The following is a 19,539-nucleotide window of genomic DNA, read 5'->3' on the forward strand; positions in this document are numbered from 1 at the left end:
AGTTACATAGCCTCATCCCCGACAGGGAGGAAATTCATTACTAAAGGTTCATTCAGGTGTGGAGGCTGAAAAATGTGCCAATAGCACAAAATTCCCTATTAAATCATTTATTAATTGTGACACTCAGTATGTCATTTACCTGTTGACCTGCGGGTGTGGGATCAACTATGTAGGGAGGACTACGAGATCTTTGAAATGCAGAATACTTGAACATGTCAGACTGATTAAAAAACGGGACTGGTCGCATCCAGTCTCGAAGCATTTCTCTCAGTTTGAAAAAGGGGGCATCAAAGGTCTTACTGTTAGAGGCATTGAAAAAGTGTTTGCTAGTGAGAGAAAAGGCGATTTGCTCAATGTTCTAGATCTCAGGGAGGCATATTGGATATTTATGCTTCAAACAAGAACCCCCTGCGGTCTGAACATTGAGTGGAACCTTAGCCATTTCCTCAAATATTAGAATAGGGGGAGTAGCTTTTTGATTCTGTGAAGGTCCCGCTGTTTCTTTACCTCATGTACTGTTTACTGATAAATTGATATGGATATTAGATTTGTAGATGGTCCACATTACAGAATGTCATATGATTACAATGCTAAATTGAATTTTGTTTATGAATACTGATATAATAAGCAAGTAATATTGTTGATTCATTTTTTCACATTTTCTTTACTCCATGGAGATTTCATTAGATGAATTTTATTTGGTCGATTATTGTTATTTAGGGATATTCAGTTTTATTTTTGTGGATAATTAAATCATGTTTGTTGTTTATTTCATCTTAACTGTATTGTCACTAAAGTTCTTGTACTTAGTGACACTGTTTTAACATTTTGTATTGTTCGCTAGGAAATTTGGAGCAATGTAAGTCAAATACCCAATAGTTACTGTGTTTGTTGCTATTATTATGATACAGCAGCCTTTTGTTTAAATTATACATTTGTTTATGGTTGTAGAAAGGTTGCAGCTAGCCTGCTCAGTTTACATTGTATTATTGTCATTTCACGCCTGCCTGGGGCATCGCGTGGAGTCCCGGAGGGTGGGCGTGCCTTCCGATCAGCCTGCTTCCTCATTGGTTGGTCGGCGGCGCGCTTGGACCAATCGGGGCTCTTGATGATGTCACGGGGGCGGGACTTGCTGTTCATTCACAGGCCTGATATCGGCTATCTTACCCTGTGTTAGCAGGCGCGTGGCGGCACGGAGGTGGCGCTTTTTTACCCACAGGCCTTTGGACCTGGAGCGGTGGCGCTCGACATGACGTCACGCGCAGGCGCATTAGGGAGCGACCCGATTTAAACAGGTATGTGATATCATTGATGATTAGATGAGGGGTATATAAGACACATAATTGCTCCATATACCAGACTGCTTGATAAAGGACCTACCGGTCCGAAACGCGTATTTGGTGCGTTTTTGTCCCCATGGGGGTATTCTTGTTATCAGTCATGCACTGAAATAAAGGACATTTACTTTTATTCCACCTGGTTCCCTGGCTGTGCGCCATTTGCTGTTGTTTGTTGTGGTTATAGGCCTGCCGGAAATGTTGTGTAGGTGTTAATCCTTCACTACCATAGTGGTGGTAGCTGCTATGGTAATGAAGGTGTTAACCACTCTCGCTACCCACTCGAGAGACCTAATCACCCACCCTCGGGTCAACTCCCTTCACTCAATCCCTCTAACCAAAAGAAACATTAAAATACAACAATGCTGCTACCCACCTTCTCTACCCCCAACAACCCCTCTCAACACATACAGTACAATAATGGGCAATCTTACTATTAACAGATCTTGAGGTGTAACTTGTGGTATATCTCACAATCCAATTGGTTGATGTACCATGTGATGGTCATTTTTTTAAAGGATGTGACACCATCCCTTTAAGATGATGTAACATCCTTTTAAAAAAAATGAAGCTGTCACTTGGTACTTCAACCAATAGTATTGGGGGTGTACCATGTAATGCCTCACATGGTATATCTCACAATCCAATTAGTTGTAGTACCGTGTGATGGCAGCCCTTTTTTTAAGGCTATGATGAACCTTCCTTTAAGATGACGTCACATCCTTTAAAAAAAAAAAAAAAAAAACATTTAACATGGTACACAAGCCAATCGGATTGGGGGTGTACCATTTGATACTCAAATGTGACATCACAGCTGTTCCATCTCATTTGAGCTTAAGAATCCAACGAGACAACATGCACACCATTGGATTATAATATACAGATGAAGATAAAGAAGAAAGAATAATAATAACTTACCGTCTGTTCAGGAGCATTGCGTCGAGTGTCAAGAGGTTCCTACTTCGGAATCGGAGGGTGAAGACTTTAAAAGTAGGAAAAACATTGATTGTATTTTTTTTCATTGCATATTTTTTTTTTTGAGGTTGCCCATTGACCACCAATGTGTTTATCAAAGCCCCATTCGGGCTATATAAAAATACAGTGACAAGCAATGGATTTTTTGGCAAATGCTTGTTTATATTTAATTGTATATTTGGTGCTTGTCTTATTTAATTGTTATGTATTTTTGGTGCTTGATTTTTTAGTTGTGTTTTTTTGTTGCTTGTTTTTTGTATTGCTTTATATTTTTGGTAATTGTTTTTGTTTTAATTGCTTTGTATTTTTGGTGCTTGGTTTATTTTAATTGCTTTGTATTTTTGGTAATTGTTTTTTTTTAATTGCTTTGTATTTTTAGTCCTTGTTTTATTTTAGGTTGCCCATTGACTGTCATAGTGGCAAATCATGTCCATACTATATGGGCATGGTGTACCACTGTGCCAATGAATGAGTAGAGGGTGGAGTAGTTGCCCCAGGGAGGGTGGTTAGGCGTCCCGGGTGGGTAGCGGGGAGGGGAGTTAATCCCTTAATTACTATAGCGGTTACTAACCATTAAGGGGTTAGTGGCCATTTGTTTGTTTTTAATTGTTATGTTTCTGCCACAGAAGACGGGGAGCAAGGTGAGAAGTAAGATGAGGACGGCCTTCTTCCTGGCAGGGGTAATTGCTACTTTAATTTACTTTATGTTGGCTGGGTTATGTTTTATTTTTAATGGGCAACTGAGCTATTATCCATGTCTGAAAAATAGTAATTTTGGCCATTACTGTACTGAATGTGTTGGGGGGAGGGTTGTTGGGGGTAGAAGGGGTGCCCATTGATTGCCATTGGGGTTATCTTTGCTTCCTTTGATGACATAGGTAACCACACAATGTTTATTGTGGGTAGCGGGGGTGGGTGAAGGTGGTATTTGGCCCATGATGTGTGTTTATGCCTACCGGTAGTGTAACAGGAGGGGTTAACCCCTAAATTACCTTAGCAGTTAGTACCACTAAGATAATGAAGGTGTTAACCCCTCCCACTACCCCCCACAGGGCCTAAATACTGACCATGGGCCAAAAACCACCTTCACCCATGCTACCACAATAAACCGGGCACTGGTGTTTAACCCCTTCATTTCCTTAGCGGTTAGCCGCTAAGGAAATGCAGCTGCCTGTAAATGTATTTTTATTACATAGGATTGAAGCTGGGGGTATCCGGAGCTGCTATTAATGTGTATCCGCTCCGGAGACTCCCGGCTTCAATCCGATGCAATAAAAATAAAAAATAAATTCTATGTCCTACTTCAGGTGGCAAGGTGAAATTTTCGAGTTGCACGCTACTTGAGAGCCTCAATGAGATTCTCGTAGCTACTGGAATAGGGTTATTTTAGAAAAAAATATTCTCTCCCCTCCATCTCATTCTTACTTCCTCACTCTCCTCTCATTCTCCCCCTCCATGAATTACCCAACTCTCACTAGTTCCGTCCCCTGACACACACACAATCGCTACCCCAATACATAAAAAAAAAAACACCCCCCAAATACATATAAAAACACCTCACAAATATATATAATCCCCCAAAATACATAAAAAACACACCCCAATACATATAACCCCCTCACACCCCACAAATAAAAATAAACCCTCTCCCACCACCAAATACATATTTTTTTAAAAATCACACACACCCCCTCCCCGAATACATTTATCTACCTTGGGGATGGGCCTGTCTGCCAGTCCTCTCATTGGCACCGGATCCTCCCCCCTGGAATGTGCCAGCATCAGATGCTCAGTGTGGGATAGAGTGAGGGAGAGACCTGCAGCTTTGGGAAAAAGCCGGGCCCGGCCACAGGTCGGGCCCAACTTCTCTGTCCGGCCACCGGGCCCCCCCGAAGCCACCGGACCCGGGACTCCCCCACTTTTGGTGGCCCTATACTTCACTGTAGTTATTACAAAAAGAAAGACTTAGAATAAGGAATAGTTATTCACCATTCACCAAGCAATTCAAGTTTATTGGAAGTTCTTGTCCGAACTTATTCAAACATTTCTCATGCCAGAATTTTGCTCCTGTAATTTAGATAACAATAATTCTACATTAACACTGTATATGTTTTGGTATTCGTTATACTGTAGCTATATAATTTATTATAAGAAGTGCAGATGTCCTTTTTAGTTTATACTTTCTGCAGACTTTCTGTAAACATCAAAGTCGGCAAGAGCTTACTCTATTTATACATGTTCCTTAAAGCTATGTAAAGTCAAATGTAGCCACACATTTTTTTTTAAAAGTTTAATAAACGGCATGCAATTGCTGCTAATGGGGAGTGTGCATAAAAAGCTTCAGCTGCAAACAGGAAATGCTTTGTGGTTTCTTTTGCAGAACTTGCAGAGGAATTGGATCTGTGTGTAGTCCTTTATCTCCACTGACCACATTTTGCTGCTGTAGTTCACACTTCTTCATTGCATCCTCTTGAGCTCAGAATTTAGAAGAAATCAGCTTGATGCACTCTTTAAAATTCCAGCAACAATATAGAAGGTCCAGCTTTCTATTTCCCCTAGAGACATTTCAGAATCTTCGTAGTGAGCTTGAATTAAATCATAGTAAACTTGAATAATAACATTTGTCCTTGGAGAGAAATTACAGAGTTCATTTTCTCCCTACCACTGTGTATGCTTATGTAGGTCAGAAAACATGCTCCAGTTTTGAAACTTAAAGCCAAGAACGGTAGTTAAGTTAGTCAAATTTTTCTTCCCATCCATTCTGCATTTATATGTTACAGTTTGTTTCCCATCATACTGTAGCACTAATCTTTGACAGAGAAAGAAACAGACATTTCTTAAGACAACCAATCTCAAGAATTCTACAATGTGCCACAGTTCTGCTGGATGTTTTTATCTTCTGACAGGTATGGCAACATTATTTCTAATTTCAATGTGGTTCCAGTTCGTTATATCAAATGTTTAGTTTACTTACTATATTCTGGAGTGATATAATATCTGTGTCTTGATAGTGAGTACTATTATAATATTGTACATACATAAGTACAATATTTAACATTGTATACATCACAAATGTAATGACTTAATGATATTATTTCTACTTATTTTAGTTGGAGAACCCATTATAAAATCCTCAATCATTATTTTCTTTACAATATATTTCTCACTGTAGAATCAAATATAAGTGTTTGATTAGTGTGAATTGCATATATCTTCTAATTGTGTTTTGCATAGTATGAGACAGGCTGTTTATGTGAAACTTCCAAAATTCTACACAATAAAAGACAATGCATGTGAAAGCTAACATAACCGAAGCAGACACTAGAAGAATGTGAACATTCTAAAAACAAAGTGTTACATTAGAATCTTCCTACTCTATATGTAACTCTGTTTAAAGAGGCAATACAAGCAGTTTTAAAAACATTTTAAAAATATTTTTTGTTTTAATATGTACAGCATTTGATTACTTTTATTGAAAATATATTACCTAAGCTGCTGATTGATTGGTTCTCTTGTGATCTATCAACAAAATCCTGTTTCCCAGGGTTCACTAAATGGCTGTCATTCAGTTTAAAATCAATACTTCAGTAAGTGTAACTCAGCACCTACAATGTATTCTTATATTATGAAGGTAACATTATCACAGTTTACAGCTACAGGTTACAGTTTACAGCTCAAACTGCTGGGAATATTAGCAACACATTATCACAAACAAGAAAGTGTTACAAAGGTCTTGCACAGCTGGGGAGGTGGGCTAAACCCTGCATAGAAATACAAACATGCTCAGTATATTAAAACGCATTACAAATTGCATTAAAAGTTGAATAAAAAATAAATTAAAAGTATGTACAGTATATGTTATCTAATTACTACAGAACTGATTTTTTTTTTTTAAAGCCACACATGTAGGATACCACTTGGATTGCTCCTTTAAAATAAAGGAAAATAACACAGTTCACTTTATGGGGCTGTTTTAGTGCTAGTGGAACTTGTACTTGTATTTCTGTTTTCAGAGTCCTTCTTGGAACTTGTACTTCGGAGATTGTTCTGTGCTCTGAGTAACTTTATGTACGAAGGTACAGTATTACTTCTGTGGTTTTCAGAAAAGGTCATCAAATTTCCACGGAAACTTTGTAATTCAGTATATAATTTTGTAATGCAACTTAAAGACTGATTGAATCAAAAAGTATGTTTCCTGTTAATGATAAAGGCTACATATTTTACATTCTTAAGCAATGAGATACTACAGAATACTTACAAACAAAACTGGCTTGAATTCATGTTACATACAGTTTGGAGATGGGCAAAACCATAATATGAGAGAGAAACATATTTTATTAGAGTCTCTCGTTGTATATACTGTATATCTCCTCAAACCTCCCTCCAAATAACACAGGGAGAGACCCTTGTGCCCAAAAAGGAGCACACTTGAGGTATCTGGGAGATATGCTAATGAGAAAAGCCAAGTATATTTAATTGACTCAGATCCCAAACTTCCTAAAAGGTTTTCCATAACATCCGTAATGAGTTGACATCTCTGAAAAAGAAAAAACTGTGATTAAAGCGCTAATGCTTAAAATTATTTAGTAAACTTATTACTAAAAGTGATTACAAAAAAACCTTAAATATGAAAAGGCTAGGCTGCCTGGTAACCAGGATCGATACAGATCACTAACAAAATACACAGAACAACACAATATACCGGCGCCTAGATAAATACAACCCGTATAGTCCTAAGGTGATCACTGACCAAATGGTAATAAAGTCCTTAGTGTCCAAACAATATCCAAATGGATCTTGATTGAAGTCTCATGACATGTGGGGATAAACAAAAGAAAATTCATAGTGCAACACTGACACAAAACAGATAGACAGAAACACTAACCACAGACAACACATAAACCAACATGAACCACATAATAGCTGAAAAATGAACTGGTGCTATTTAATGAAATTATACACAGACAAAACCAATGTTTAAAAAAGAACACAAGCTGAGGGGATCCCGTTCGGAGGATATAAAATTGGAATCCTACTCACGACAATGTAACAATAAACCGGCGTGATCAGCAGCTCAGTCTCTCCCTTGGTGCAAGATCCCGAAGAGGGGAATCCACAAGGTACTTCCAAGCCTCAGATGCTGCCGTTACATTCACTGCTGCTTCGATCTCAGACCCACTGGTCTCATCGCATTCAGATGACGTGGCTGGAGCATGCGCCATCGCCGAAAGTCCCACTAGTGCACTGCAAGCATGGCACTTAGTTGAAAGCCTCTCCAAGCTCCACAACTTTCAGGAGCGTCTTTGGCAATATCGATCCCTATGGTTTGATACACGAACTGGAAGAGCAGGCGATCTTTGACTGATCAACTGTTCTTGCAAGGAAGTTCAGCCCAGGTCCACACCTCACAAGAACAGCTGATCAGTCAAAGATCGCTTGCTCTTCCAGTTTGTGTATCAAACCATAGGGATCGATATTGCCAAAGACGTTCCTGAAAGTTGTGGAGCTTGGAGAGGCATTCGGCTAAGTGCTGTGCTTTCAGTGCACTACTGGGACTTTCGACGATGGCACATGCTCCAGCCACGTCATCTTAATGCAACGAGACCAGCGGGTCTGAGATCGAAGAAGCAGTGAATGTGACGGCGGCATCCGAGGCTTGGAAGTACCTTGTGGAGTCCCCTCTTCGGGATCTTGCACCAAGGGAGAGATTTAGTTGCTGATCACGCCGGTTTATTATTACATTGTCTGAGTAGGATTCCAATTTTAGATCCTCCGGACGGGATCCCCTCAGCTTGTGTTCTTTTTTAGACATTGGTTTTGTCTGTGTATAATTTCATTAAATAGCACCAGTTCATTTTTCAGCTATTCTGTAGTTCATGTTGGTTTATGTGTTGTCTGTGGTCAGTGTTTCTGTCTATCTGTTTTGTGTCAGTGTTGCACTATGAGTTTTCTTTTTGTTTATCCCCACATGTCATGAGACTTCAATCAAGATCCATTTGGATATTGTTTGGACACTAAGGATTTTATTACCATTTTGTCAGTGATCACCTAAAAACTGTATGAGTTGTATTTATCTAGGCGCCGGTATATTGTGTTGTTCTGAGTTGACATCTCTGCTCCACTCCATAAAAAGCCATATTTCAGGGATTTAGAATCAGCTGACGGAAAGCATATAATCATTTTGAGTCCTCCTCTTCCATTTTCCACCATTACAGATTGTGATCTACGCTCCATATGATAAGTCCCCTAGAAAATTAGCACTCTAAGGGCAAAATATAGCCACTACATAATGGGGCCCCTGAAGTGCTAGACCCCATGATGTAGTGGCTACTTCTTAGGGCCCCCAAAGGGTTAAGCTTATTATTGTAATTTACCAGTTTTCTTTATTCTGCACCAGCATCATTAAAACTTTCTGGTCCGTAGGAGGACATGCGCAGAGGTATGCAAGGGAGACTTGTTAAGGTGAAATTAAATAAGGCTTTTATTGCGCCTGTTTCCTTAACATAAGAAAATCATCCAAACAAGGGGTCAAACAAAGCTTCTGTTCACTTTGGAGTATGTCTAGTGAAACCTATGCAGTCCACAACTCCCTTTAGATTAGCATGTCTCCCAGCCCCAAACATATGTCTTGATATGTGCAAATACAAAGTCTTATAAAGGAAAGTCTTATCTGTTTTCTTGTAGTTGGAGGGAAAGTCTTCTCTGTTCCTGGGTTGTTGCCTTTTTCCTCAGGCTATATCAGGATTCAGGTTCAGAAGTGCTTTCCCCTGTGTCTTGCAAGCAGCGTGCAGTTTTTCTTCTGGCAGGCTCAAGACACCTATGGTCAGTGCCACTACTTGTGATACTCAGGAACAATCTCCCTTCCTGTTTCAAGGACAGGCTTTTCTAAGAAATCTAATCAGCCAGGTGGTGTTGGATAATTGACTACCAGCAGTTAACCACACACTGCTGGATTAGACGCACATTTCCTGAACAGGGATAACTCCCCTGTTACATCATCCATAATGCTTGATAAAGGGTGAGGCTAGGCCAAGGGACGTCCCTTTCTTACCCCCATTCTCAATTACATTCCCCCCTCTCTCTATCCCACTCACCACCTTTCTCACTGTACCCGTTACTCTTCCCTCTTTCTCCCTCTCCCCCTCAATTTCTCATTCTACTCCTCTTTTTCCCACTCTCCCTCTCTCTCACTTACTCTCCCTCTCTCTTGCTCACTCACCATTTCTCTCACTTTTTCCTCTGTCACTCTTACTTCCCCTTTCTCCCTCACTGCCCACACGCTATCCTCCCCTCTCTATCACTATCCTCCCCTATTTCTTGCTATCCTTCCCTCTCACTCTTTTTCTTACTGTCCTCCCTCTCTCTCACTAGCCTCCTATATCTCACCTATATCACCCCTCATATTTAACTCCCCCCTCTCATTCCACTTTTCTCTTTCACTCGTTCCATCTTTCTCTGTAACCCCCACCTTTCTCTCTCCCTCCCCCCACCTCTATTTCACTCCCCCCACTTTTCTCTCTCACTCCCATCACCTTTCTCTCTCTCCCTCCACCTTTCTCTATAACCCACCACCTTTCTCTCTCACTCACACCACCTCTATTGTACAGTGCTACAGTTTGATTAATATAATAAACAATATATATATATACTATATACAATATATACAACATATTGGGTTTATGATAGGTAAATACTCTTTCTTTGTCTGTGCAGACCTACAAAGAGGACTTAATTGGGGGGGGGGGGCTTATCACTAAAAGTGATATGCATCATTTTGAAGGCCATAAACTATTGCCAGACCCCTGCGCTGTCTGCCTCAAAGAAAACAAAGCATTCTTGAATGATTACTTATGCATCCCAGAAAGAGGTGACCTACAGGTCATGACTTAGTTGGTGGACTTTATTAGAAATTAAAATATCGTGTGACGTCATCTGCATGCTAAGAGTTACATATCTGTAACTGTTGCAAAGAGTTGCATGCAATGAGACCACACATGACATGAGTAAGAGGGGCCAAGGATAGATATATCTATTTGTCGCTCAAATTTAGGAGCATGATGGTCACAATTAGCCGTGTTACGTCCATCATAATCACCCGCATCTATTGATATGACTCACGTGTGTCTAAATATTAGAGAAAGAAAGTTAAGAGTACAAGAAAGTTAAGAGTCCGCTCATGAGGCAAAACAGGAAAACGTTGCTTCTTTGTTTTTTTTTACTCTGTCGTAAAACATCAATCTAGCAGCTGATTTACGACAGGTGTGGGCATATGTTGTTTCAATGGGGAAAAAATAGTACATAAAACTTGTCAAGGTATTTTGAAAATAAGAATTCAACAGAGGTGTGTTTAGAATCAAATACTTGAATTCTTGTCTTTCTACGCCATTGACCTCTATTATAGTAACTTAATTTATGGGGATTTCTGTTGTATGTTTTATTCTTTTATTTTAAGAAACTGTCCTTCATTTACTGTCATTGTATGTTCTTGTATTTATCTTAAGTGCATAGTTTTTTCTCTAATAAACAGGGACCTGAGACCCTGGCATATATATTAATTTACATATGTTTGCATATTTTTTGGGTGGTGGGAGTAGTTAGACATGATTATACTTTAGTAAGGGGTTAATATTAACTAATTAAAAGTATCTTGTGCAGGAGAAATATGAGTTGGTTAGAGTAGCCATGTGTATTAACCCTGGTTGCATATCCACAGTAAGTCACATGCTCACTTGTGTGCTGTTCATGACAGGTGGTATATGGGGAGAGATTGAGAGGAGATATTGTGCATTGGAGGGACCTTTGTGAAGGTGAAATATGGAACCGCTAGCAAGCTGTGTATTAACCCTTGTTCTGTATGCAGGTCACATGCTCACAGGTGTGCCGTACATGACAAAGCACATCTGCAGCAGCTATACTGTACCTGTCAATGTTGTTTGACAGAGGGAAGAAGGGAGCAGGGAAGTTAGCTATCTTCGTGTTGGCAGGCACAGGCTGGCAGTCAGGAAGTTTGAGATTGCATGAGGGATTAAGGGAGATTGTATGATTTTTATATCAGTTTTTTTTAAATGGAGAGGCATACTGAGAAGTATAAGGGGATGAGGCTTCTGCTGCTCCTGTGAAACTGAATTTTGTATTTTTCAGTTCTAGCAATTCAGTTAGTGCAGCCAGTTCAGGTAGTGCAGCAGGGACAGGAGACCCCGCAGCAGTAGATGTACCAATTGCTTTTGCTAGTACCAGTTGCAGCAATAGCACTGTGGCCGCACCATCTGTGTGCATGCCTCCAGGGCCGCTAACAAGGAGGGTCAGCCGTCCTGGGCCCAGCCAAGCAAGAGACCCGGCCTCCCTGCTGGCAACTCTACAGTTCTCTCTGTGCAGGCAAGAAGGGCCCTCCCCTTTTCTGGCTGCCTCTCCCATCTGTCCCTCCCCTCCCTCCTGCAGGTCCTTCACTTTTGCTCGGCTCCACCCATCTTTCCTTCCCTTCCCCTGCTTGTTTGGCTGGCATCTACAGGCCTACAGGGCTCTTCTACTGTATGTTCTGCCATGCTGCTCCAGCAGGCCCATGCAAGGGCCCCAGGTAAACCCACATGTTCAGGCACCCCCTATAACACCCTCTCAGTATCCTTACCACCCAAGGTGTGTATTTTTACGGGGGTGGGGAGAGTTGGGGGCTTATTGTGTGTGTGTTTGGGGGGGAGGACTTATTCTATATACAGTATGTATGTATGTCTTTATTTATATAGCGCTATTAATGTACATAGAGCTTTACAGAAGTAATACACGTGACAATCTTATAAATAACAAATAATACAAATAACAGATCATGGGAATAAGTGCTTTAGACATAAAAGTAACATTTAGGAAAAGGAAAAATGTACAGAGACAGTAGGGGGGTGTTCTGGTAAGTGTGTCTGCAAGAGGCCAAGGTTTATGTATCAGGTGTATAGTATCAGCTACGTAGTTACTCATATGCTTCGTTAAGCGGTGTGTTTTAAGGTGGGTCTTAAAGGTGGATAGAGATGGTGCATGTCTGATATTGAGGGGAAGAGCATTCCTGAGGTGTGGGGCACTCAGTGAGAAAGGTGTGTGTGTTTGTGTGTGTATGTGTATTTGTGGAGGGTGCTTATTGTGTGTGTGTGTGTGTGTGTGTATTTGGGAGGGGGGCTTATTGGGTGTGTGTATTTGGGTAGGGGGACTTATTGTGTGTGTGTGTGTGTGTGTGTGTGTGTGTGTGTGTGTGTGTGTGTGTGTGTGTGTGTGTGTGTGTGTGTGTGTGTGTGTGTGTGTGTGTGTGTGTGTGTGTATTTTGGGAGGGAGACTTACTCTGTTTGTGTTTGGAGAGGGGGGCTTATTGTTTTTGTATTTGTGTGTTTGTATTCATGGAGGGGGATTATTGTATGTGTATTGGGGGGGGCATGTGTGTGTGTATTTGGAGATGGGCGCTTGTTGTGTGTGTTTGTGTGTATATATATTGGGGAGAGGGTTATTGAGTGTGGGGGGGGAGAAATACATGGGGATGGAAGAGGTGGGGGTGTAAAAGAGGGAGGCAGGCAGGAAATGGTAATGGGGAGTTAAGAGGGGGTGAGAGAGCGAGGAAGTGTGTGACAAGGGGGCAGTGTAAGAGAAAAAGGGGAGTTTCTTGCAAGGTCGCTGACATGTGGGTGGGGGGCCCAGGTGGACACTTTAGTCCTGGGCCCAAGGAAAACTGTCTACAGCTCTGCATGCCTCAGGAGCTGCTGCTGCTTTTCAGTCCACGATATCAGAAGAGGATGTGGCTTAGTTTACCATGAAAGTGGTAAATATTTAACCTTTTTAACCTCACTCTAAAGTTAGAAGAAAGTTATTATGAGGATTGACTGGTTTTATTTATTTTGGAGCGTGAGGTTTTGCTAGTCTGCAGTAGTCTTTTCTATGTAATCATTGTCAACTGATTCTGTCTCAGTAGTGTCAGTGTGGTTTGATGCTTTCTCTGCCCAGCACATCTGCTGGTTGGATGAATGTGTGGGCAGGATATGCAGCAGTTTGTGTTACAGCGGGATGCAGGTAGGGGTGGAGACAGGAGTGCTGAAACAGGGCCCATGTTGTGGTAGCCATAACAGGTTTTTAATTGGTATCATTCCCTCTAGTATCAGCTGCACCACCTAACTCCGCTACACCCAGCAGCACCACTGCTGCATCTTTTTATACTCTAGGTTTGGTTGAGGAACCATCAGCAGGTGGTTTTGATGTGGTGGGGGCTAAGGAGGGACTGCAGGAGGGAAAAATTGGTAGAACAGCAATTGGAAGTATTACTAGCAATGACGTGATTGCTAGAAGCTCGACTGTCATTGAGTAAGTGAGGGTGACATTGGTGGTGATGGTGGCTCTTCTAGTGAGATTAGTTAGAAGTGTCCTGTAGAAAGTGAGGTGGAGCAGTGCAGCAGTTCCTCTCCCAGATGTCATGATGGTAAGCACAATGTGAATATTCCATTCTGCTCCCCTACAGGTATCACATAGGTGTGGTTGGATACTCAGAGGAACCACCACCCTGATGGTGTTAAAATTATTTGCATTACCATGATATTGCATGGTGAGTGATCCTGTGGGGTCTACTGTGCCCTATGTGATGCGGCAGTGCAAAAGAGCAGGAGCGGGTGAGGCTTGGGAATGACTACACTGCAACACCACCTGCAGGGCAATCAAAGAGACGTCTGGGAGAGATAACATAAGCATTTTTCCATTTCCCCGTCTTTCCTAAAGGGGTGAGTTCCACTGAATGGGAACCTCTGTTTGGAGCTTGTACAGTAGTATTCTAGATGTTACACTGCTGCAGGCAACAGAGGGCACAATCAGCTGTGTTAGAGGGGATAAAGTTGCCACAAGTTTTTCTAGATGTTGATATTTTCTGTACTTCCTCACATTCTCTATGAAACATTTAACTATCAAGTTAAAGAGAGATATAAATCACACAACCAGGCACACCATACTTATGGAAAAGTTGAGGCTTTATTTTTTGACATGTCGGCTACCCGGCAGAGTCTGTTTCAAGAGCTCTTATAGAAGGCCTGGATAGCAGATACTGTATACTGTTCTATCTATCTATCTATCTATCTATCTATCTATCTATCTATCTATCTATCTATCTATCTATCTATCTATCTATCTATCTATCTAGTATATGCTTACCACTGTCTATTAACCCGCTCCCCACACTTCACTGTGTATATTATCTGTTCTTAACAAATTCAGTGTTAAAATAACTTAATAGGAGAATATCACAGCCCTCTGACCATCTCCACAAATGGACTGATGGACTGACTGCTGGTTGAGCCTCATGAAATAGCAAAGATAACCAGCCCATCAAGACACAAGCTGGTTATATGAATTCATGTGTATTAATGGGGTTGCTTTTATGTCAGTATTTGCATGTGCCAATGCTTGTGGGTAAGTGTGTGCCTAGGAGAGTATGTATATGTGAGTGTGTGCAAGGGTGAATTAAGCACAATTACCCTTTAGGGGTGTTCTTAAGCAGAGACCACCTGCAGGGCCAATTTGAGTAAAGGCTACTTGAAATGTTTTAAAATGTTTTATGATGCCTTCCACCTCAGTCTTTTTCAGGCAGTCAAATTTCAAAAGGCTATGACCAGGATGGACAGGGATCAGTGTGGTGATACACTCAGAGTAGAGCCACTTCTGAGTGGTGCAATGTGTGTTCATTTGCATGGTATTATCCATAATCCTTGGCTTCAGTTTAATCACTGGTTGACTGGGACAGTGAGGAGAAGCAGAGACTGTCAGACATGATGATACTGTACACTCGGGTTTCTTATCTTTGAATATATTAAATGTTAAAAAGAAAGGAGCAGAGAACTGCTGGAACCAAACATAACAAAAAATAGCTTTAAATGTCATTAGAATGTTCATTTTCAGAAAGGATGCAGCACTGTAAAATAACAGCGACATTTGTATTTCAGCTGTAACTTATAGGAAGACAATACTGTATTAAACAGTCCTGTTTTCCCATTGAGTTAGAGGGGAAAAGTTAAAGAGTTCAGAGTGTTTCATGTCAAATTCTTTCAACAAAATGAAACATCCTGTTAGAAAACTTCAATAGATTAAGAATCCGGATGTCTGTGAAAATTAAAACAAATACATTCACTGAAAATGAGAAAAAGTATTAATAGAATATTACTGTTGCGGCGTAATTTTTTAATTTTATATCATTTTCTAGACACAAATCAAGCATTACAAATACAGTATGTTTTATATACAGAAAATCCAGGAGATAGCGTGTGAAGACAGAGCACAGCCAGTGACTTCCAACTTTGAAGAGAGGAAAAAATCCAAGGCAACTCCAAAATGGCAAAATAGCAGGTCAAAATTTATTGCAAGTTATAAACAATACATGGACTACATGAATGCTGCATTCATGTAGTCCATATATTGTTTATAGCTTGCAATAAATTTTAATCTGCTATTTTGCCATTTTGAAGTTGCCTTGGATTTTTTCCTCTCTTCAAAGTTGGAAGTCGCTGGCTGTGCTCTCTCTTCACAAGCTATCTCCTGGATCTTTTACTCAGATGATTGCACACCGCAGATGCCATGAATGTCCCCACAAGTAAACAGATAAAGGGCCCTAGTGCCCTGTAATTCTTCCTGTTCATACTGGATATTGCTTTATGTACTTATACTGATTGGGTGTTTATTGGTGTGTCAATCTGTGTGGTTGTCAAGTGGACACCACCCCTCTCAGTTATTGTCAGTGATTACTCTGTGGATATTTCATTTACATCTGGACACTTCTGGAATATATGCTCATTAGATAGAACCATACCTGATTGTTGAGCACCACATTCCACCACTACTGTATTTATATACAGAAAAGCCTGTAATGACTGTACAGTGTACTTACATTTGTGGTATTTAAAACTATCATTGCAAAGCTGATCAGTTTAATGCCATGCTTTCTCGAGCATGTGTGTGTCTCAGTGAAGAAGATGTGGCTTTTTAGTTCAACCAACAACTGAACTGTGAGATAACAACATTTCTGGATGCAGATTAATTAACACATTTTTGGGAGGAACCAGTTAGGAAGAGGGCAATGCTGGACCTAGTAATACCATACAATGTAGAAGAATTTGCCAATATTTTGCGCGGGGGCATTTGTGAAATAGTAATTATGATAGGGTTTTCACTGAAAGAAACAGTATTATATGGAGTCAACAAAGACTTTTTTTATTTTAAGCAGACTGAAGGTTCTACAAGGAATACATTGGGATGAAGTTCTTGAAGGGAAAAAACACAAAAGATAAATGGGCAGTTTTGAAATCACTGTTTAATAAGTCAATGTATTGTATTAGTGTTTACCCTTGTGTAATGTAACGGAAACAAATCAAAACCAATGTTGCTACAGTAAATAGACCAAAAGGAACGGAATTGAAGGGAGGGGGAAGAGAAATAGATTGTTTAAGTCACAAGGGCCTACGACATCATTTTAGAACTATAATCAATGTATCAAAAGTAGCAGAATGGTACACCCTGAAAAAATGAGTTATTCAAGTATACAATTAGCAACATTATTAAAAATAAGAGAAAATGTTTCCACAGTGAGCTCTGCAAGTATGTGATTTGTGACAAGACGAAAAAAAGGGGTAATAAACATTTTTTACACTATATATACCAAAACAGCGCCACATATAAAAATATTACAGTAATGTTAAAATTTAATACTAACTAACTAATATTAACTAACATTTGACTAACACAGGAAGAATGCAAAGGTGGCTTTAAAAAATATAGGTACAGTACAGTAAATAAAGCACCTGACCCTGATGATACAGTATAGACCCAAGAGCTTCTAAAAGCTCACCTCGATCATACCCACTCAATTTTTTCTTGTACTCTTGAGTACTTTGTGACATACCTAAAATTTTAAAGGATTTGCATAGGTTCAGAACAGCAAGACTGACATTAAGCAGACATAGGGGCTTATTCACTAAACCTTTATAAGTGACATAGCACTATAAATGTCCTTATAGTGCGATATTGCCATGTGTTGCTATTCACAAAGCTCTCATAACAATGCAATATCACGCTATAACGGCTTTTTATGGTACTCTGGCTAACACAAGCTGTGCTGTAAGTCAAAAAATGCCAGAAATCACATTTTTTTTTGCCAGAAACTTCTATTCACTAAACTGTGATAAGTTTATCGTACTATACAAATTTGCAATATTTTGTCGATAAAGGAATTGCAAGATGCATAAAAACAGTTTCTTTTAATTTTACTGCACAGGATTTATACCGGAGGCCTACGCTTGGGTGATGGTGGCATGCGTGGGTGCGTATCTGGCTGCCCCCGTACTCCATGTGAGGCCGGAGTGCCGCACGGAGTGAGCGGTGGGCGGGTTTGAGGAGGAGAGTTCCCAATACTCCTGGCTGGCGGCGCGCGGGTTTCCCGCGTGCGCAACCTCCCCTCCTGCCAGCCACACTGCTGGCTGAGCAAGCGGCGACACTAGGGGGAGAGTGTACTCGGTAGGAACGGGGGATGTACCAGTACAGAAGGCGGGTGCGCAGGTCTCCCGCGCGGCTCCGCCTCCTTGGGAGCATGGCGCCAGGGGGAGTGTGTGCTCAGTAGGAGCGGGGGTTGTATTACTGGCACAGAAGGCGGGCGCACTGGTCTCCCACACAGTGCCACCTCCCCAACCCCCCGGCCATGTGTGCGTGATGGTGGCCTTGCAAGGGTTTGCTCTGTTGTTTGTTTTCCCTTGCATTCAGGCATGTGGTCGGGGCATGGTCCCGCCCCTCAGCAAAGCGTGATCATTCCAAGATCCTTTAACCCCTTCAGGAACTGTTATGTACGATAAAGGGAGTTTTAAGGCAACAATATGGACTGTAAGCATGGGTATGAAGTACTGTAATGGGATTATATTGCTGGGATAGGTAGGGCAATTGTAGGGATAACATACGACAGTGGTGTTTAAGAGTCACAGGTATGCTCGGTAATTGTGTTATAAGGTATTATATTGGTGACCGTAATACACTGGGAGGCACGCGGACAGTGGAGATATGGACCACTAAAGTCTTTATTGAGGGCCATAGCTTAGGGGCATGGCCGTAATGGTGAGCACTGTAAAAGGGATATATTGAGCTGGTCATGTACAATAAGGATCATAATGGTGTACTGGTAGGCAACGGAACAGAGTCTTGGGCCCCGAGGGGTGTTATGCAACATAACTGAGTCTGGGACACTAAAGGGTTAATATTAAAGGGAATGGAGTCAGCGTTTTTATTTAAAAAAAATAAAATAAAGGTTTGCATACAAAAGCCCACTTCCTGCCTAGCACATCCTTTCACCAAAAGGGGCGATTGCATATTCGTGGCACACTGAAGCCACTTCCTGTCCAGCACATGAGTCATGCGGCCAACTAAAAAAAAAAACCGCATGGCCGTTGTTATGGCAACGGAAGGGAAAGATGGCGGGGGCGTCATGGTGTTTGTATGCCAATCGTTAACATGTAATTTTTTGTTATTACAACAGAAAAGAGTGGTTCGTGCAACAAGCAGACGAGAGCTCACATGTAGTGCCTCGAGCAGGACATCGATGGTTAATTAAATAGCGCAATAAACCAGTATATACGCTAAGTCACCAGCACGCATACAGCGCTGGTAAAAATGTTCTTCCAGGCCAGTACCATGCAGCTTCTGGTGGAGGCGCGCAACCATGAGAAGGGAGGGATGGTTTCAGCAGCAGATGTGCGCACTGATGCAGAAAGCAGGGAGTGACCATGGAGGGTTGTGTAGTCAGGAGAGCACGAGCGGGCAAGGCAGTTCCTAGGCTACGTGCGCCGTGACGTGGACATCGTCAAGCGATGAAGGGGGTCCTAGTGGCGGAACACGACAGTCAGTGGTGGTGCAAAGGGGTATGTCTATGGCTATTATGTAAGGCCACAGCCTGTCAAGGGAGAGGCTGTGGGGATAGGGAGGCAGCTTGAGGGACAGGCGAGCGTAAGGCAACATGCACTTCCGGAAGACCCCACCGCTGGTCACGGGAGAAGAGGTGCGGTCCGGCCGCAGTCTGAAAGGCAGACGGGTCAGGGGTGGCGAATGGCACCAAAATCATGCGAGGCCACCAGCGGGCATAGTGCGGCGGGAGGGGGGGGGGGCTTAGCCCCATACAGGAATCCGCAAGAACTCAGGTAGCCCCAATGGGAAGGGGTAACGGGAATCTCTGGAGCTAATATCCATTAAT

The 19,539-nt window shown here is 41.5% G+C and overlaps 1 protein-coding gene across 1 annotated transcript in view; it reads left to right on the forward strand.

Annotated features, from left to right (window-relative positions):
• The first annotated feature begins 4,679 nt into the window (after positions 1-4,679).
• ITGA1 (integrin subunit alpha 1) overlaps positions 4,680-19,539 on the forward strand; it is a 193,048-nt gene continuing 178,188 nt past the window's right edge. Inside the window, exon 1 of the mRNA XM_075589078.1 lies at positions 4,680-5,218. Coding sequence (XP_075445193.1) covers positions 5,179-5,218 — 40 coding nt within the window. The 5' untranslated portion in view covers positions 4,680-5,178. The remainder of the gene's footprint in view (positions 5,219-19,539) is intronic.

Source organism: Ascaphus truei, chromosome 1 (assembly GCF_040206685.1).
Source record: "Ascaphus truei isolate aAscTru1 chromosome 1, aAscTru1.hap1, whole genome shotgun sequence".
NCBI lineage: Eukaryota > Metazoa > Chordata > Amphibia > Anura > Ascaphidae > Ascaphus > Ascaphus truei.